The sequence below is a fragment of the Pleurodeles waltl genome, chromosome 1_1 (assembly GCF_031143425.1).
Source record: "Pleurodeles waltl isolate 20211129_DDA chromosome 1_1, aPleWal1.hap1.20221129, whole genome shotgun sequence".
Lineage (NCBI taxonomy): Eukaryota > Metazoa > Chordata > Amphibia > Caudata > Salamandridae > Pleurodeles > Pleurodeles waltl.
Window position 1 is genome coordinate 951,332,769 of NC_090436.1, and position 21,328 is coordinate 951,354,096.

Consider the following 21,328-nt stretch of genomic DNA (forward strand, 5'->3'; position numbering starts at 1 on the left):
GGGGGCACAAATCAGGCCCCCCTATGCCACAAAAAAAAAAAAAAAAACTTACCTGAACTTACCTTAATGTCCCTGGGGTGGGTCCCTCCATCCTTGGGTGTCCTCCTGGGGGGGGCAAGGGTGGCAGGGGGTGTCCCTGGGGGCAGGGGAGGGCACCTCTGGGCTCCTTCAGAGCCCACAGGTCCCTTAACGCCTGCCCTGACCCAGGCGTTAAATTCTGGCGCAAATGCGGGGCTTTTTTGCCCCGCCCACTCCCGGTCGTGATTTTTGCCCGGGAGTATAAATACCACGCACATGCCTGGGAGTCATTTTTTTAGACGGGAACGCCTCCCTTGCATATCATTAACGCAAGGAAGGTGTTCACGCCAAAAAATGACGCAAACTCCATGAACTTTGGCGCTAGACGCGTCTAACGCCAAAGTATAAATATGGCGTTAGTTTTGCGTCGAATTTGCGTCGAAAAAAACGACGCAATTTCGGCGCAAACGGAGTATAAATATGCCCCAATTGTATTTTGTAAGTTTGCGCCGTTTTTTCGTCAAAAAGCGGCGCAAATGCGGCGCTAAAAAGTATAAAATAGGGCCTGAGACTCCTCCATTATACTCTCATTTCTGTCCCCTTCCTGGTGAGCGTTTTTTGGCGTTAGTGATGGAGGACACAGAGGGTGAATACAATAGATGTTCACTGCTCACCAGGGGTAGTAAGAGCTATATATCAAAGCTATAGATACATGTAATTATAATTTAACAACGGGCAAAGAATGCACCATTTCTGCTCCACTCTACAGTGAAAAGTGCATTCCATTTTATGTTCTTATTACTGCAAAAAAATGCTTTTTTTGCTACAGTTCAACACCTCTTTCTGTGTTTCGCAGGGCTGAACAATGCTCCGATCTGCAGCGTGCAAGACGATGGCTTGTATACCGGAAAGCCATGTAGCGCCTCTAAGCTCACGCCTCGAGAAAGGGAGCTACTGCTGCGATACCTGCAGCCGCCCTCCAAAAGCAGAGGGCAGGAAGGCATCTTAAACCCGCTGCATACAATTCTGGGTGTCCCTAGGCTGAAGGACGGAGGTCGAGGCCTACCGCGACCCTGTTCCCGTGAGTGCTGAAGCTGTTGGCGCCAGTCAGTAAGGCTTGACTGGAAGGGCGTAAGGGCTCAGTGCCCCCTCCCCCCCGCCCTCCCCCTACCCTCCTCGAGGAACGTGTCTTCTGTGTGACGTGCTCTGCATGCCTTTGCCTTGTTCTGTAACTGCTGAAAATGTGCGCTGTCTCTAAAAGCTTTCGTTGCGATTTAATTTTGATTAGTTTGATTTTATCATTTTAGAGCTGGAGCCTTTGAAACATGAACGACGGCAGTTCCTTGACGGGGCAAAACTTGGTGACAAAGCAGAGGTTTGGAACACTTGCTCAATGCGTTTTTAAGTTTTCTGTTAAGATTCAAAACCGTAATTTCCTTCCACAAACGAGTATTGGCAAAGCTGTTACATAGATTACTCTTCAAATTAATTCCCCTGGCTCAGTGTATTCACCTCTTTTTAATGAATGTACTCGATAATTAACACCCACATCCATCTACCTCGTCCCAACCATTTCCTTCAAGAGAGGAAAGGTTATATTAAGCTGATCATGCACCGAGGACTTATATATATATTCTAGTATTCCCAGTTGCTCGGGTCACAAAAGGGGTCTTCACTAAGGAATATTGATTTAACCATACAAATACAAGGCAAACTATAAAACAATTCTGATAAATCACCTTGTCCTATGCATTTTTAAAAATCTCCCATCTTGAAGGCATCACTATGACTTTTTTGGCTTTTCCTCTACCAGTAGTATATACCAATACCCTATGAATGCGATTTTGCACCTTTCATCATAAAAGAAGAGTATAAAAAAGCCTCCACTCCACTTAGTACTCCTTGGGGAGTTTGCTACTCGCTTAACTCACTGGTAGTAGTAAGGAGGAACCAGATGATGAATCATATCACTGAAAGTGGTTGCGGACAAACGTGATTTTTAAAGCAATAATTCTCCTTGGGGTTCAGAGAAAAAAACCTTAATGTCTATTTCCTTCTATATGTATATGAGACTGATCACCAACACACTTTTATTTACTCTCCTGTTATCTGTTCTGGTGTATCTCAGTAAGGAAAAAGAGGAAACACAATATAGCTAATATCAAGACCATTTCACCTAGTCATGCTTTTCGTTATTTCATGTGTTATGCACCTTTCTCTGGCACTTGCCAAAGCGGCCTTCGGTCCACTGATGGCTTTAGTGTGTTCAGGAGGATGCTGAGTATGTCAGACCCTTAACCCCTTCGCTGCCAGGCCTTTTCCCCCTCAGATGCCAAGCCTTTTTTTTGCCTATTTGGGGCAGTTCGCGCTTAGGCCCTCATAACTTTTTGTCCACATAAGCTACCCACGCCAAATTTGCGTCCTTTTTTTCCAGCATCCTAGGGATTCTAGAGGTACCCAGACTTTGTGGGTTCCCCTGAAGTAGACCATGAAATTAGCCAAAATACAGTGGAAATTTCGTTTTTTAAAATAAAATGGGGAAAAAGGGCTGCAGAAGAAGGCTTGTGGTTTTTCCCCTGAAAATGGCATCAACAAAGGGTTTCCGGTGCTAAAATCACCATCTTCCCAGCTTTCAGGAACAGGCAGACTTGAATCACAAAACCCAATTTTTCAACACAATTTTGGCATTTTACTGGGACATACCCCATTTTTACTAGTTTTTGCGCTTTCAGCCTCCTTCCAGTTAGTGACAGAAATGGTTGTGAAACCAATGCTGGATCCCAGAAAGCTAAACATTTCTGAACAGTAGACAAAATTCTGTATTCAGCAAGGGGTCATTTGTGTAGATCCTACAAGGGTTTCCTACAGAATACAACAGCTGAAATAAAAAAAATATTGAAATTGAGGTAAAAAAACCAGCCATTTTTCTCCACGTTTTACTCTGTAACTTTTTCCTGCGATGTCAGATTTTTTAAAGCAATATACCGTTACGTCAGCTGGACTCTTCTGGTTGCGGGGATATATAGGGCTTGTAGGTTCATCAAGAACCCTAGGTGCCAAGAGCCAATAAATGAGCTGCACCTTGCAATGGGTTTTCATTCTATACCGGGTATACAGCAATTCATTTGCTGAAATATAAAAAGTGAAAAATAGGTATCAAGAAAACCTTTGTATTTCCAAAAAGGCCACAAGATAAGGTGTTGAGAAGCGGTGGTTATTTGCACATCTCTGAATTCTGGGGTCCCCATACTAGCATGTGAATTACAGGGCATTTCTCAAATAGACGTCCTTTTTACACACTGTCTTCCATTTGGAAGGAAAAAATGTAGAGAAAGACAAGGGACAATAACACTTGTTTTGCTATTCTGTGTTCCCCCAAGTCTCCCGATAAAAATGGTACCTCACTTGCATGTGTAGGCCTAGCGCCTGCGACAGGATATGCCCCAAAACACGACGTGGGCACATCACATTTTCAGAAAGAAAACAGAGGTGTTTTTTTACAAAGTACCTAGCTGTGGATTTTGGCCTCTAGCTCAGCCGACACCTGGGGAAACCTAGCAAACCTGTGCATTTATGAAAACTAGACACCTAGGGGAATCCAAGATAGGGTGACTTGTGGGGCTCTGACCAGGTTCTGTTACCCAGAATCCTTTGCAAACCTCAAAATTTGGCCAAACAAACACTTTTTCCTGTCATTTTGGTGACCGAAAGTTCTGGAATCTGAGAGGAGCCACAAATTTCCTTCCACCCAGCATTCCCCCAAGTCTCCCGATCAAAATGGTACCTCACTTGTGTGGGTAGGCCTTGCGCCTGCGACAGGATATGCCCCAAAACACGACGTGGACACATCACATTTTCAGAAAGAAAACAGAGCTGTTTTTTACAAAGTGCCTAGCTGTGGATTTTGGCCTCTAGCTCAGCCGGCACCTGGGGAAACCTAGCAAACCTGAAGAACTTTTTCAACTCTTCCAGATTTGTGGGAATCCACTGGCTAGCTCTAGAGTGTGGCCTAAGTCTGGCAGCGTTGTCCCTCAAAAACTGCTCTGCATACAAATTAGTCTGCTCAACAATCTCTTCCAAAAATATATTGTCCATAAACAACTCAAAAAAGTTGATGGGCAAAAAGTTTAACGTATTAACTCGACACCCTGGAAAACCAGTAAACGCAGGCAACTGTGGCTGCTCCATGTTTGGTGCAACCCACGTGTCAGGTCTTCCAATGGGAAGCCTTTCAGCCGCTGGGTCCTGCACCATCGGCACATCAGTGTCCTCCTCTAAAACAGGCCCTTCATCAGCACTGAAAGTGGCTTCATCATCAGATGATTCTTCTCTGACAGAAAATTAACTTCCAGAATCCTGCACTTCCTCCTCTGCCTCAGATGCAGAGTCAGTCTCATATTCATGGTCAGAAGATGACTCAAAAAGCACACTAACAACCTGCTTAGCGGTCATCCTACGGCTAGCCATGATCCTTCCTACAAAAATTAACTGGACAAATACACCACCAACAACCAGCACTGTGTAAGATAAGTAACAAAGTGTAGCTTTATCACTAAGAGTTATAAACTCACTAACTATACTGCTCACTTGCCTGAAAAAGCTTGACTCACCAGCAACGACTCTGCACAGCCACAGCAATCACCAATGCTATCCCACTAAAAAGAGAAGAAAAAAAAAGCAAATTAGACATAAGACAACAGAATAATCATTGTGCATAAATCTAAGGACAATTTCACACACAATCCTGCATTCAGTACACCACCTACAAACATGTCATTCATGCATGGCAGCAATACTCACTTGGAGTAAATGTATTTACTTACCTAAAACATGCAACTACGCAAACCGCAGGACAACTACTGCCAAAACTGCAACAAGCCACAGCAAAGTCAGCAAAAGCCTTGAACTAGAACAAAAAGGAGAAAAACTGTCATTATCATAAAAGCAAATACTTCGCCAGTTGACAAACACCCCGCCACCAACCATTTTTAAATTTTCCCTTGTGTCTAGTGTTCTCTGCTTGGGGGGCAGAAATCACCCAGATTACATTGCCCCTTTGGGGGGCAACCCTTGCCCAAGGGGCTACCCCCCACACAAAGCACACACACACATACATTATCCCTGGTGCTATGGGGATTCTGCCCCACTTGGGGGCAGAAAGGCCTAAAAAACAATTGGCCTATCTGCCCCCAAGGGGTGCAGAACTGCCCAATAATGCATTTGTGCCCATGGGGACGACCCTTGCCCAAGGGGCCGCCCCCAACACAAAAAAAAAAAACAACAATAAAATCCCTGGTGTCTAGTGGCTTTCTGCCCCCTTTGGGGGCAGATCGGCCTAAAAATAAGGCCAATCTGCCCCCAAGGGGGGCAGGAACAGCGATAAATACATTGGCCCCCCAAGGGGAGCGACCCTTGCCCAAGGGGCCACACCCCCACACAAAGCACACACACACACATATAGTATCCCTGGCGCTATGGGGATTCTGCCCCCCTTGGGGGCAGAAAGGCCTAAACAAATAGGCCTATCTGCCCACAAGGAGGGCAGAACTACCTAATAATACATATGGGCCCCTGGGGGCGACCCTTCCCCAAGGGGCCGCTCCTCAACACAAAAAAAAAAAAAAACAACAATAAAATCCCTGGTGTCTAGTGGCTTTCTGCCCCTTTGGGGGCAGATCGGCCTAAAAATAAGGCCAATCTGCCCCCAAGTGGGGCAGAAACTATGAAAAATGCATTGGCCCCCTAAGGGGCGCGACCCTTGCACAAGGGGTCGCTCGCCCACACTAAAAACAAAGACACACATACACAAATCCCTGGTGTCTAGTGGGCATTCCAGCTGCCCGATCGCATTGTGATCGGGCAGCAGGAATGCTCAAAGAGGCATCGAGGGAAAGGAAAACCCTTTTCTTTCCCTCGATGCCTCTTTCAGAGGCATCCCCCCCCGCACGGAGGTGAAAACTCACCTTCTTCTTAGACGCCCTGGAAGCAAATGGCTTCCAGCGCGTCTTTCACCCTTTCATGATGTCAGCGCGCAATTGCGCGCTGACGTCATGGGGGGGGGGGCGGGGCCCCGGGAGTGGAAGGGGAAGGGATTCCCCTTTCAGCCCTGGCCTGTGGGGTTGGGGGGGCAGCCCTCAGGGGGAGTGCTAGTGCTTCCCCCGAGGGCCAGTCCCAGGACGTAATGGTTACGTCCATGGCTCCACACGGGCGCAGCCATGGACATAACCATTACGTCCTTGGCGACAAATGGGTTAATGGCACAGTTAGGGTGGGTGTGGTTGCTTAGGATTATACCTAAACTGAAGTATCCTATCTCTGGAGTGGGACCCACTTCATTCACAAGGCCTGTGGAGAGGAAGAGTATGAGGACAACTCACAAGAAATCTAGAGAGCAAAGGGAGGGTGTTATTCAGAGGTTGGTGTGTGCTGGACATTGGCAAAAAATGCCAGGTGTCCTGTCTGTCCTATTTAAATATAAAGGGAGGAGGAGATAACTGACCATTTTCTGCAGCTGTCTCCAGTCTGCCAAACTGTAAATAATTCCCTTAGTTCTCTCCGTGTTGTGGCCTTTTAAAAACAGAGAGTGAACGTACATGTGCGAGCCTTAAAACAGCTGCAGCAATTCCACGTCTGTCTGAAGACTGACATTTATCGGGGCATGCAATTCTACAGCAAGTGTTAGCGCGTCAGACCTTAATAACTAAACTTACAAGGGGACGCAAATAGGTCAATGAACCTTTTGACGCGCAATTAACAAGTTCTTACCATAGCTCCATTACATAGATCAATAGTCTACACACAATAGTCAACAATCATTAGTAATCAATAAAATCAATAATCAATGGAGTCAGTAGTTATCACGTACTATGACCTTTCAGTCATCAAGAACCACACCTTTAGTAAAGTTTACAATGTTTATTTCCCTATATTAACAATGCTAAGATCATGTAGATTAATCTCAAAATCAAATGAAACACATGCAAAAATAACACTGGTTGTCCAAAGCGGCGGAAGAAACGCAATCTAATCAGAGCTTGAACTACAACACATTCTAAAGTTATGGTGCAAATCAATAGCAGAGTCAGCTGCGTCAATGAGATGAAATACATGGAGTTAAGCAGAGAAATCCATCAAGCATATATCTCTTTTGTCATAAGTCAGGAGCCTTAACTAACACCTGATTAGCATTAGCATTTTGGGCTTCATGCAAAACAATTTAGTAACACCAATTTGAAAAACATCTAAATATGATAGAGTCATAGACAAAACAGCGCAGGTGGTACCTAGGAAGAAAAAGCAAATATGCATAATAATCACATTTCAATTTTATACCTATCCTCGGTATGGGTCAGCAAGCAGAATCAGTCTTCGTTCTCAGGACATCAGTCGATCAGCAAGGCATCAGGCTCTCAGGGAATATGAGGCCAATGAGCCAGAATATCGGAATAATCTCTCTCTCCTAAAGTCTCCTAAACTCTCTAGTCGCTCTCTCTCTAGTCTGAAATCTGAATCTTTCCCTCTGCGGCGTTGTTATATCAAAGCCACCTAAACTATCCCCTAATTCCCTATTGGTCAGTTAATCGTATGTTCACACTCTGTCCAATAAAACTACTATATCAAATCTATGAAGTCTAATATTTCTCTGTTCTCATATTGTTGATTGGTTCGTCTTGCGATTTTCTCATCATCCAGCTTGTCAGGTAACAATATTGTTGCAGCTTTCACTCTAGTCAGTATCTTCATTGTTCTTGTCCTAGGAAAGTCACTCACACATTTCACACATAAAATGTTGCATTAGAAAGAACAGCATCTCCTAACAGTTGGTTCTCACGGAAAGCTTCCGTTATGAGCACATTTGGAATACAATAGACATTTCATAGTTTAATTCATTTGTGCAGCATTTTTATTAAATGCTAAGAAATACAGCTTCTATATCAGGCCTGGCAAAATAGGCCAAGACACTTGCTAAGTTAGGGCCTACAATTAATAAAGCTAAAACAGACTTCATAACTCTCAATATGACATATTACTGCATTCGTCTAACATATATGCAATATTTCATAAGTATTAATCATTGATTAGTACATTTCGTTAACGTTGGTGGCCATTCTTTGTGATCACATTTTCAAATGCGTGCATTATTTTTCTACGATATTTCATTTTCTACATGAACTCATTATTCAAAATACATAAACACTCATTAATAATTTTTATTAAAACCTGCGCTAGCATAAGCTAAAGGGCCAATAACTCCTCCAATTATTTAGTTACATTCCCTAAGAATAATACAGTATTAGGCAGAGCCAGACTTTGGTTGCAGCTGTGTCAGTTGCCCTGGAACAGATTTCAGAAGGGCAGTGCTGCTGTCAATTTTATGTCACTGAAGCAATAGAGTTCAAGTGTAGCAAATGAGCACGGCCCATTCAGCAGGGAAACTGTGGGGGAGCAGGATGAGGCCACTGGTGCATTTTGGACCACACTCATGAACGTCATTTAGGGGTCGCAGCTGCGACCCCTGGCTTGCCCAATGCAGCCCCTGGCACTGCCTTTGCGACCCCTGGCCTCAGAGGTGGCAGAATGAGTTCCTGGAACACAGGGGCAGCTTGTCCTCAGGGAGGTAGGTTGAGGACCTACTTTCCTGGTTTTCTGTCATTTTTTTAACTACCCAAATAGTGAATATTATTCACTATTTGTGTAATTAAAAAATGGGGTACAATTAGCTGGAACATTACCCTATCTGGAAGCTAAGGTAAGTAAAAAATGCTCTTAAATGTATCTTGTATGCATGCTTGCTGGTGAGAGTGTGTTTATGTGAAAGAGTGTGTGAACATGTACAGGGAGTGCAGAATTATTAGGCAAATTAGTATTTTGACCACATCATCCTCTTTATGCATGTTGTCTTACTCCAAGCTGTATAGGCTCGAAAGCCTACTACCAATTAAGCATATTAGGTGATGTGCATCTCTGTAATGAGAAGGGGTGTGGTCTAATGACATCAACACCCTATATCAGGTGTGCATAATTATTAGGCAACTTCCTTTCCTTTGGCAAAATGGGTCAAAAGAAGGACTTGACAGGCTCTGAAAAGTCAAAAATAGTGAGATATCTTGCAGAGGGATGCAGCACTCTTAAAATTGCAAAGCTTCTGAAGCGTGATCATCGAACAATCAAGCGTTTCATTCAAAATAGTCAACAGGGTCGCAAGAAGCGTGTGGAAAAACCAAGGCGCAAAATAACTGCCCATGAACTGAGAAAAGTCAAGCGTGCAGCTGCCACGATGCCACTTGCCACCAGTTTGGCCATATTTCAGAGCTGCAACATCACTGGAGTGCCCAAAAGCACAAGGTGTGCAATACTCAGAGACATGGCCAAGGTAAGAAAGGCTGAAAGACGACCACCACTGAACAAGACACACAAGCTGAAACGTCAAGACTGGGCCAAGAAATATCTCAAGACTGATTTTTCTAAGGTTTTATGGACTGATGAAATGAGAGTGAGTCTTGATGGGCCAAATGGATGGGCCCGTGGCTGGATTGGTAAAGGGCAGAGAGCTCCAGTCCGACTCAGACGCCAGCAAGGTGGAGGTGGAGTACTGGTTTGGGCTGGTATCATCAAAGATGAGCTTGTGGGGCCTTTTCGGGTTGAGGATGGAGTCAAGCTCAACTCCCAGTCCTACTGCCAGTTCCTGGAAGACACCTTCTTCAAGCAGTGGTACAGGAAGAAGTCTGCATCCTTCAAGAAAAACATGATTTTCATGCAGGACAATGCTCCATCACACGCGTCCAAGTACTCCACAGCGTGGCTGGCAAGAAAGGGTATAAAAGAAGGAAATCTAATGACATGGCCTCCTTGTTCACCTGATCTGAACCCCATTGAGAACCTGTGGTCCATCATCAAATGTGAGATTTACAAGGAGGGAAAACAGTACACCTCTCTGAACAGTGTCTGGGAGGCTGTGGTTGCTGCTGCACGCAATGTTGATGGTGAACAGATCAAAACACTGACAGAATCCATGGATGGCAGGCTTTTGAGTGTCCTTGCAAAGAAAGGTGGCTATATTGGTCACTCATTTGTTTTTGTTTTGTTTTTGAATGTCGGAAATGTATATTTGTGAATGTTGAGATGTTATATTGGTTTCACTGGTAATATTAAATAATTGAAATGGGTATATATTTTTGTTTTGTTAAGTTGCCTAATAATTATGCACAGTAATAGTCACCTGCACACACAGATATCCCCCTAACATAGCTAAAACTAAAAACAAACTAAAAACTACTTCCAAAAATATTCAGCTTTGATATTAATGAGTTTTTTGGGTTCATTGAGAACATGGTTGTTGTTCAATAATAAAATTAATCCTCAAAAATACAACTTGCCTAATAATTCTGCACTCCCTGTATGTATGTTAAGCATGAGTGTGAATCAAAGTAAAGGTATAAGGGTGTGGTATGTGATGTCACTTCTGCTACCCCAGGCATTTTAGTGAATTGACGCCCATGACCACACTGTCCTGAATATGTAACTAATGTATGGTGGTAATGTATTGCCATTTACAAAGGTCACATTTTAAAATAAAACGACTTCTTGAAATGGCTACTAAATTAGCACCGGGCATGGCCTTTTCTTGCTAAACCTCTACGGCACAGAAACTTTCCCGTATGGAAATCAGAGGCGCACTTTCATCATTTGCACATCACACAAGTAAAGTGTCTTTGTTTTGATCTGTTTCTATTACGCTTTTGCATTACAAAAAATTGTATCTCATTTGTCCTTCCCTTGCTGCTGATATATTTTCACTTGTATATGAACTTGGACAGTTCATATACAAGTATTAAAAATGTTGATGTGCGCTAGAAAGCATTTGCGATCTACAACATTTTCTTCCACACTACAGGGAGTGCAGAATTATTAGGCAAATGAGTATTTTGACCACATCATCTTCTGTATGCATGTTGTCTTACTCCAAGCTGTATAGGCTCGAAAGCCTACTACCAATTAAGCATATTAGGTGATGTGCATCTCTGTAATGAGAAGGGGTGTGGTCTAATGACATCAACACCCTATATCAGGTGTGCATAATTATTAGGCAACTTCCTTTCCTTTGGCAAAATGGGTCAAAAGAAGGACTTGACAGGCTCAGAAAAGTCAAAAATAGTGAGATATCTTGCAGAGGGATGCAGCACTCTTAAAATTGCAAAGCTTCTGAAGCGTGATCATCGAACAATCAAGCGTTTCATTCAAAATAGTCAACAGGGTCGCAAGAAGCGTGTGGAAAAACCAAGGCGCAAAATAACTGCCCATGAACTGAGAAAAGTCAAGCGTGCAGCTGCCACGATGCCACTTGCCACCAGTTTGGCCATATTTCAGAGCTGCAACATCACTGGAGTGCCCAAAAGCACAAGGTGTGCAATACTCAGAGACATGGCCAAGGTAAGAAAGGCTGAAAGACGACCACCACTGAACAAGACACACAAGCTGAAACGTCAAGACTGGGACAAGAAATATCTCAAGACTGATTTTTCTAAGGTTTTATGGACTGATGAAATGAGAGTGAGTCTTGATGGGCCAGATGGATGGGCCCGTGGCTGGATTGGTAAAGGGCAGAGAGCTCCAGTCCGACTCAGACGCCAGCAAGGTGGAGGTGGAGTACTGGTTTGGGCTGGTATCATCAAAGATGAGCTTGTGGGGCCTTTTCGGGTTGAGGATGGAGTCAAGCTCAACTCCCAGTCCTACTGCCAGTTCCTGGAAGACACCTTCTTCAAGCAGTGGTACAGGAAGAAGTCTGCATCCTTCAAGAAAAACATGATTTTCATGCAGGGCAATGCTCCATCACACGCGTCCAAGTACTCCACAGCGTGGCTGGCAAGAAAGGGTATAAAAGAAGGAAATCTAATGACATGGCCTCCTTGTTCACCTGATCTGAACCCCATTGAGAACCTGTGGTCCATCATCAAATGTGAGATTTACAAGGAGGGAAAACAGTACACCTCTCTGAACAGTGTCTGGGAGGCTGTGGTTGCTGCTGCACGCAATGTTGATGGTGAACAGATCAAAACACTGACAGAATCCATGGATGGCAGGCTTTTGAGTGTCCTTGCAAAGAAAGGTGGCTATATTGGTCACTGATTTGTTTTTGTTTTGTTTTTGAATGTCAGAAATGTATATTTGTGAATGTTGAGATGTTATATTGGTTTCACTGGTAATAATAAATAATTGAAATGGGTATATATTTGTTTTTTGTTAAGTTGCCTAATAATTATGCACAGTAATAGTCACCTGCACACACAGATATCCCCCTAACATAGCTAAAACTAAAAACAAACTAAAAACTACTTCCAAAAATATTCAGCTTTGATATTAATGAGTTTTTTGGGTTCATTGAGAACATGGTTGTTGTTCAATAATAAAAATAATCCTCAAAAATACAACTTGCCTAATAATTCTGCACTCCCTGTATACCCAAGCAAGTGTGTGGCTTTTTTTTCATTACAAAATTCCTTTACTTTGGAACCAGTAAAATGAAAAATAAACACTGATCTCTGTGTTAAATACATAGCAGTTTGTCAGAAGACCTTGTCTGAAACCTGACCTCGGTCTTTGAACTCACGGCAAATATGACAACATAAACCCGAACATGTAAAGGCCTCTTTATGGCTCATTCTCTTTCTGACCTTCTGCAAAAAATTGTGGAGATACTGCATCACACACACCCCCCTCCGCACCCCTACTACCAGCGTCCCTGAACTGTGTGCAATATATGTTATTTTAGAGGAAAATGGTAAGTACTTGGTAACTTCGGTCTTTTATAAACATCAGGGGCTTGCCCAGTTGGCCCATACCATTGAGGTAACATGTATCTTAATCCAATCCATGTCAGGGTTTTTAATTTTCAAAGAATTGGTCAGCCAATATTGGCAGAGATCTTGGAATTTGTCCCAATAAGCAGAAAAAGAAGCATAGTGCATCAAAGCCAAATTCTGTGAAGTTAAATCTGCCCATTTTTTGTTTATGACAAAACATTGTATCCTCAAGCCTACCATGCTAGAAACGTTGATATAAAATTTAAGGCACACTTTAAAAAAAAAAAAATTCTCCAAAACATGATCAACTACCCAAATTAGGTTCAGCATTTGGGCACATTTAAAACGAAGACAACAGAAAGAATAGCTTGCTACTGCAGTAGTTTCAAATACAAAGGGGCTGATTTAGAGTTTGGCAGATATAACACTCTGTTAAAAGTATGGCGGATGTCCCGTCCACCTTATTAACAGTGCGTTGTAGTCTATGGCACTTGTAGTATGGCAGACTGGATACCCGTCATGTTTTGATGCTGTATAACATCCGACAAGTCTAAATCAGACCCTAAATGTCCCACACAAAAAGTACACTGGTTCTTAAATGCATCTACATTCATTTGACCTCATATCTGAAAAAATGCTGACCCTGGTAGGAATTTCATTTGACCACTGGTTCTAGTTGCTGGATTGTGGCTTTTGCACACCTTTTGCACAGCTATGTAAGCAAATTACAGTTGCAGCTTGAAACCGGCTCCTAATAGCTTTCATTGTGGTTATTTGGTGGCTATTGATGTCAAGCAGTATTTTTATTTAACCTTAGAGCTTTCTTATGTATTTTCTGCTAGACACATGTATCCAGTGTCCCAAAACTCATGTGTCACAACTGGACCCAGGAGAAATAATTTGTTAACTATCCAATGCGAACTCAACCTAGGAGAAAATTGTCAGTGGAACAAGAGATTCCCTTGTCATTTTCTGATGAACTGACTCTTCAGAAGGCAGTTCTAGCATATTGGGCATGACGTGGTTTGGGATAACTTTAGTGAGACAGTGAAATATGACGTAGTAAATGATACCTTCTGCAGCAGCATCATGTCAAATCTCCCTTCTGCTTTAACAGAATGCTTTATTTTTTCCATAGGAGGATCCATCAAAGAACGGCCCCACCCATGCTGCTGGGTGTACGCCCCCTCGGGCGATGAGCGCTTCATCCATGCAGAGCAGAGGCCTCCCTGAAAAGAAGCACCCTCAAGGCGTCCGGTGCCCGGTCTGCAAATTCCAAGTAAGAATGACAAATAATCACTGATTGTCCTTCCACATGCAAAACGTGACTCCCAAGCAAAACTTTACATAGTTTGCTTAACTTTGAAGTGAATCCTCAGATAATGTATCTTTTTCCGCAGACTCCCTCCATTCACCATATAGGGCCACAAAAATTACACAATGCAGTGCAGCTAGTAAAGTTGCTGTGCTGCGTTGCATGAATGGAAGAGAGCAGAACTGTGCCATATCTACTAAGATGTGGTTCTATTCTGCTCTCTCCCTGCACTGGTGCACCTTTGGCTGCCTTGCGCCAATCCAGACACCCTAGCGATATAGTGCAAAAACTATGGTTTAAGGCATTTCCCTCTTTGTGTGTGTGCTGTAGAATGCAGCACACATGCAAAAATGGAAAAATGAGGCGAAATTGAAACATTTCTCTTCATTTCGCTTCCATCAGGCAGGTGCAGGATTTTGGTGCAAATCCATGTCTACAATTCTGTGTAGATAAGGATTTGTTTAAAAACTCATGGGTGGTGGCCTGGGAACACCCATGCACTACCTATGTAGTGGGCAGTGCACTGTACTGTGTTGCATTATTTGGGGTTACAGTCAAACACAATCTCCGTTTATTTTGGATTGTAAATCCCATGCAGTATACTTTGAGTCGGGTTTGCATTTAAAAAGTAACACAACCACAATCTAAAGTCTTGGTAAAAGTAGCAACCTCTACAACTGTATGACTGTAAGTAACTTGTCTCACAATCCGCAGTGTCAGTGGATGAACACAATCGCATTATACATGTGAAAAGGTAACCCATTCCAGAGTAAGAGAAGCACACGCTGTGGTTCCTCCGCTAGAGGAAAGTTCCATTTTGGATAAGGCGATGAAGTTACAAATGCTGCTCACACCTCAAAATGCTGCTCACACCTCAAAATGCTGCTCACACCTCAACATGCATGCTCATCTACTGACACTACAGATTGAGAGACCACTTACATAAGGTCATACATTAGTAAAGGTTTCTATCTGGTCCTCCGGTGTTCCTGTCTTTAAGAAGACGCGTTCCAAATGGCCTGTAGGTTTGAAACATCGACAAATCTTTATGCGTGGTAGCTTTTCAGTTTCTTTGTACTGTACCTAATGGCTTGGAGATTGGAAGTTTTCTGTTGCAACCATTTAATTCTCTATGTGTGCACTTTTCGTCGCCATGCATCACTTTATCACTGTCGCCAGAACTACCGTCGCCTCCCCAATGAAATTATGTTTCTGTAAATACTTTTTGCTTACTAACAATAAGAATCCTCTACTGTTGTTTTCTCGGCCTCCAAAAGTCAGGACGTTTCTCTAACAATTCAGATGAAACCATTGTTTCCACATTCGCCTAGAATTACCCCGGTCCCTAGGAATAAATAAATGAGGTTGATCATTAGCATATTGTTCCACTAGAGGATGTAGGCTGGGAATATTAAATCCAAAATATCGATGGGTCACGATATTGTGACCACAATATCAGGGACAAAATACTGATAGGGAAGTTTGTATGCACTTCTTATACTTAATCCCATGTATACATACCTTACAAATGTATAAATGTAAATATATGTATATGTGTGTGTCAGAGCCAGTGTTGCTGTAAATAAAGAAATTGACCCGGATTCCACCCTTGGAGTGCCCATCTATCTTTCATTGCCAACATTTCATTCAGTATATATATAAATATACATATATACGTATATATATATATATATGTATATATAAATATATGTATACACACACACACACACACATATATATATATATCTATATATATATATATATAGATATATATATATATATATACACATATATATTTATTACTGGATTTCGCCAATAGGTAATTATAGTTGGGTCTTAGTTTCCATAGGGAGAGCGTTTTTGTTTTGCCAATAACTTTGGCACCACTTGATGAATGTTCAAAACGTATACTTTGGTTAGTGCAGCTGCTGTCTTCAAAGTTTTGGGGTGATCCATCAAGCGGGGGCTGAGAAAAAGAGGGGTCCCAAAACACATTTTCCACATGCAATTTCCATAGGGATTTTGAACATGACTACAGCTCAAACCGCTGGACGAAATTACACCAGATTTTGCACAAAGTTAGCTCTTGGTCCAGAAAGCACACATTTTGTGATTTGGTGTAAATCTGTTCAGGGTTTTTAGAGATATTATAGGGCACAAATATAGCTATCTAGGGACACAGATCTCCCATGGATTCGACTGTCCTTGTGCTGATATCTGATTGGCTGCCAACACTTCAACAAGGAAGTGTTGGCAGTCATCTTCCCAGAAATAAAGTGAAAAAATAGAAAAGGTTCCAGGTAGGGTCACTCTTAGCCCCTAAGCTTGGTCCATGGGTCCCTAACAGACCCCACCAGGGCCAAAAAGCATTTTTTAAGCATTTTCTTTAAAATATCGGGGAAATACACGGATCTGGGTCTGGGTCTCCCGTCCTGGAGAGTGTGGAGTGCATGGGGCCTCCTCCTAGGGCTTTTATTTTAGCTACCATGCAGAAATGTGCAGGAGAGTGCTGGGGTGGTGCCTGCATCCCCCGCACCCAAGAATCACCACTTCCCCTCGTCAAAATCATTATTTAAAATGAGGGACTCCTGTAAGGCCTCCCTCATAGACCCAGAAACCGCCACCTCCCAAGGCTAAATCTGAAACTTATGTGGAGGGTGCCTATGCACCCACCTCTCCTGCAGCCCCGGGTTCCGCCACCTCCCTGGGGCTATTTATTTCACAATAAGGGGGGCCATGTGCACCCCCACAGTCCCGAAGGCCGCTACCTCCATGGGGCTGAAAAAAGATAAGGAAGGGGATCCATTGCGGCACCCGGCCCAGCCTAAGGTAACTATAACTTGCACCCTTGCCATGTCTCTGATTACCCTAAATATTACAGCCCTCATGACAACTTTTATAACGTCAATTAAAATATCAATGAAACATAAGAAGTCAAAATATTGAAGAAAAAACTGTGCATGGCGGGGGCACAAGTTATAGCTACCTTAGGCCGCGAGTTATAGTTACTTGAAATAACTCTAATTATAACTGCTGAATTTCTCTGGTTTTGTGAGAGTAAATTCATAACCTACATATATCGTCCCTGTAACCTTTGTTTTTGTAAGTGAATATATATATATATATATATATATTTATATATTTGGAAAGTGGATTATTGGTAAGGGCACGTAAGTACCTACAGTTAGCAACAGGCCACTAACCTCCACTTAGGTCCAGTTAGGTCTCAATAAATTAAACCCAGCTCAACCCTTGGTAGCTTGGCAACGAGCAACAAGGCTTAACTCACGAGACAAGTGTCTAAAGCATTTAAACATCCCAAAACAGTAACTAAGTAATGTAGGAGGATGGCCTGGTTTGTAGTGGGTGCCAAAGGTACTTACACCTTATACCAGGTCCAGTTATCTCTTTATAGTGAAATGTAGTCAGTTTCTAGAAGCCAGGCTGTTTAGGGGTAGGTGTAGCTGAGCAGTCAAGGCTTATCTAGGAGACATGCAAAGCTCATGCAATACCACTGTAGTCACACAGTACTTACACTCATGAAAGAAAATGCTCAGTGTTACAAAAATAAAGGTACTTTATTTTGGTGACACAAATGCCAAAAGTACCTTAGAGACTATACTCCCTTAGTAGGTAAGTAATATACACAGTATATACACTAGAATGCAGAAATAGCTGTGAAACAATTAGAAAACAGTGCAAATAGTGAAAAGCACAATAGATAGCAATGGGCCTAGGGGTAACACAAACCATATACCAAAATAGTGGAATGCGAAAATCGTTCCCCTCCCCAGACAAGAGTAGTGCGTAGAGGGGCGCTGGGAGTGTAAGACAACAACAAAGGTAAGTAATAGAACCCACCCCAGAGCCCAGGAAAGCAGGAGTAAATCACAGTAAGTCCTAGGACACACAAGAACATGTGATAGAAGATTATGCAAGAACCAGAAGAGACTGCAAGACCCCAACAAAGGGTTAATTGAACCTGAAGGCCTGTGGAAGAAGGGGATCAAGTCCAAGAAGCACTGAAGAGTCCGTGGAGAACAGGAGCCCCTGCTAACCCAGATGAAAGTGCAAAAGAAAAACCACTGGTAAAGAAGAACAGCCAGTACTGCACACAGGAAGATGGATGTGGGTTCCTGGTGGTGCAGATGATGTCCCACGTCGGATGGAGGATTGCAGTCTGGTTTGCGTTGCTGGATTCCGCCAACAAGCCTTGGCACACGCAAAACACACGGTTAGCAGAAAATGGCGCTGCCCGGGACCAGGAGGGACCTGGTGGCCTCTACCCAGAACGGGAAGACAGAGGGAGCTCCCAGCAACTCAGAGAGCCCTCAGAAGACCAAGCAGCGGGCACAGGAGTCCCACAGCATGGGGCAAAGAAGGTGCAAATGGAGGCCCATGCAGCACGACACAAAAGGATCCCACGCTGCAGGAGAACCACTCAGGAAGCTGTGCGTCACAGGATGGAGTGCTGGGGGCTTGATCTGTTCTGTGCTTGAGGAACTCCTTGGCAACTGCAAAACATGCGATGCACGGGGGTACTGTCTTGCGTGGGGACGGAAGCTCTTACCTCCACCAAAGTTGAACAGCTGGACCTTGGGACAGTCGGGGTCACTTCAGTCCACCACCAATGTTGCTGGATCCACGCGGGTCATCAGGAGAGGGGACCCAGGCCACCGGCCGTCGCTGCCGAGGAGTGCCTGCTAAAGCAGAGAAATGACTCCTTCACTTATTCCTTTGCTTCTTCTGGTGCAGGCTGAAGACAGGCAGTCCTCGGAGGATGCACGACCTGGAAACAGTTGCAATTGCTGGCAGGAGCTGAAGATACAATGTTGAAGAAGTCATCTTTGCTTCTTTGTTGCAGTTTGTAGATTTCCTGGAGGATTGCAGTCTGGTTTGCGTTGCTAGATTCCGCCAGCAAGCATTGGCACACCCAAAACACACGGTAACACCCCTCTCCCAGAGTAAATGCTTTGTTCTGCGCTGCTGGGCTCGAGCTGCTTGAGCAACATGAGGGCAGAAACCTGTCTGTGAGGTGGCACCAGCTGGGGCTGCCTGGAAAACCTCAGAAGTCTGGTATGGCAGGACTGGAGGCCCACTGTGGAGCCCCCAGAGTGTATGGAATTGTACAACCAATACTAGATTCAGTAGTGGGGTACGATTCCTAGGTGTTAGACACCTTACGTGGCCATATTTGGAGTTACCATTGTGCAGCTGGACATAGGTATTGACCTATGTCCAGTACACGCGTAAAATGGCATCCCCGCACTAACGAAGCCTGGGAAAATGGTCCTGGATGACGTGGGTGCACCTCTGGTTGTGCAGGGGTGCCCTCACACACAGGTACTTTGCACCTAGTCTTCAGGTTTGGAAGACCTGACATATAGCTGAGTTATAAGTGACCTGGTGCAGTGAAAATGGCTGTGAAAGGGTGCATGCACCATTTCACACAGGCTGCAGTGGAAGTCCTGAGGAAGCCTTTTCATGGGCTCCCTATGGGTGGCAAAAATAATGCTGCAGCCCATAAGGATCCCCTGGAGCCTCAATGCCCTGGATACCATATACTAGGGACCTATACGGGGTGACCAGTATGCCAATTTGGGATGAAATACTGGGTTACCAGTATGCAGTGACAAATTTGAGAGGAGAGAGAGCATAAGCACTGGTGTCCTGGTTACCAGGATCCCACTGACAAAGTCAAACACACTGACATCAGGCAGAAATTGGGGGTAACATGCCAAAAAGGGGGTACTTTCCTACAAGTAAAAGACAAAGCACAATAAAAATCTAAAACTAATTTATAAAAATAGATTAGATTTTTATCTTTAAAATGACACCACAATGATTAAAATCGGCTAAAGGGAACTGGAGCTATTAATTTTTAAAGAATTCATGCTTTCTAGCGCATAGAAGCAACTAGCGCTCAAAGGGTTAAAAAAGGTCACACTGGAAAGGGACAAAGTCCAGAGTTCAGGCCACCCACGAGGTAACACTGTCACACTTACTTTCAGATGTATTTCCTGATTCAGGAAAGTGGTCCACAGCACAAGCCAAGGGTTCAGAGGCTCTGGTGTGCCCACTTAAGGTCAGAAGCATATCCCACCCAGAGTTGGGGACCAGCTCCCATAGAAGTGAACCCCAGTATTGAGGCTTAACCCTTCTCATCTGGAGAGGGCCCCAGCCATTTTTCTATATCATCCTCCTCTACATAAGCAGGAACAACCCCCTTAGCTAGTCTGGGGCAAAAAACCCTATCCATGGACACCTCAACTTCTCTGTCTCTGCCACCATCTCCCCGTTCAATCCTTGCCCACTTCTCCTTCTCTAGGGACAACTTCTCTGCCTCCATAGCTATAAGGGCTACCTGGGCCTCAGGTTCCCTTTCCCTAAGGTCCAGGTCTGCTTCTTCTTGGCCCGATGCCACAGACCTTTCCCTCCTTCTTAGCTCTGGATGGGGCCCTAGCTTCTTAGACTACAGTGAGGCAATACGCCTCCTCCTCCTGGAGGTTGGAGAGGACATCTTCCCTCTCCCTTCCTACCTCTGAAGCTTTCTCTGTCTCCTTCTGCGCTACCCAGGCTTCAAGACACTTGACCATCACAGCCTTCCTAAGGTTGTTAGCAGCAGTTAATCCCCTCTTGCTGCACAACACCCTTAGCTCAGTTGCAGTAAGTGTGGGTAGATTAGCCAGATCAAGCTTCATGGTCCCCCTTAAGTTTTATATCAATAAAAAAAAAAACGTTGGTACCAATTGAGCAGAACAATTTAGAAAAATCCAAAATGAAGTAATCAAAAAATTAGTCCAAATTTGAAAAATCAAAAATACTCTAGGTCAATTTAGAGGATTTTTAACTTAACACTAAAACTGTAGTGTGACTTTAAACACAAGTACTGGATCCCAACACTGTGCACCAAAAATGTTGGAAAGTGGATTATTGGTAAGGCCAGGTAAGTAACAACACTTCACAACAGGCCACGATCCTCCACTTAGGTGCAGTTAGGTCTTAATAAGTTAAACCCAGCTCAACCCTTGGTAGCTTGGCAATGAGCTACAAAGCATAACTTAGGAGACAAGTGTGTAAAGCATTTAAAAATCCCAAAACAGTAAATAAGTAAAACACAAAACACGATAAAAACCTATCACCAATTTATAAACATAGATTTGATTTTTATCTTTAAAATTACATAAAAATGATT

General features: G+C 43.6%; 1 protein-coding gene and 1 long non-coding RNA gene across 2 annotated transcripts in view; both read left to right on the forward strand.

Annotated features, from left to right (window-relative positions):
- LOC138285385 (uncharacterized) overlaps positions 1–1,093 on the forward strand; it is a 105,329-nt gene extending 104,236 nt beyond the window's left edge. The window contains exon 3 of the long non-coding RNA XR_011201588.1: positions 875–1,093. This is a non-coding gene — a long non-coding RNA (uncharacterized lncRNA). The remainder of the gene's footprint in view (positions 1–874) is intronic.
- Positions 1,094–1,323: 230 nt separating this feature from the next.
- The window catches only part of LOC138285433 (uncharacterized protein C4orf17-like), a 135,144-nt gene continuing 115,139 nt past the window's right edge, over positions 1,324–21,328 (forward strand). The window contains exons 1-2 of the mRNA XM_069225383.1: positions 1,324–1,393; positions 13,957–14,097. Of these exons, the coding sequence (XP_069081484.1) occupies positions 14,014–14,097 (84 nt within the window). The 5' untranslated portion in view covers positions 1,324–1,393; positions 13,957–14,013. The remainder of the gene's footprint in view (positions 1,394–13,956; positions 14,098–21,328) is intronic.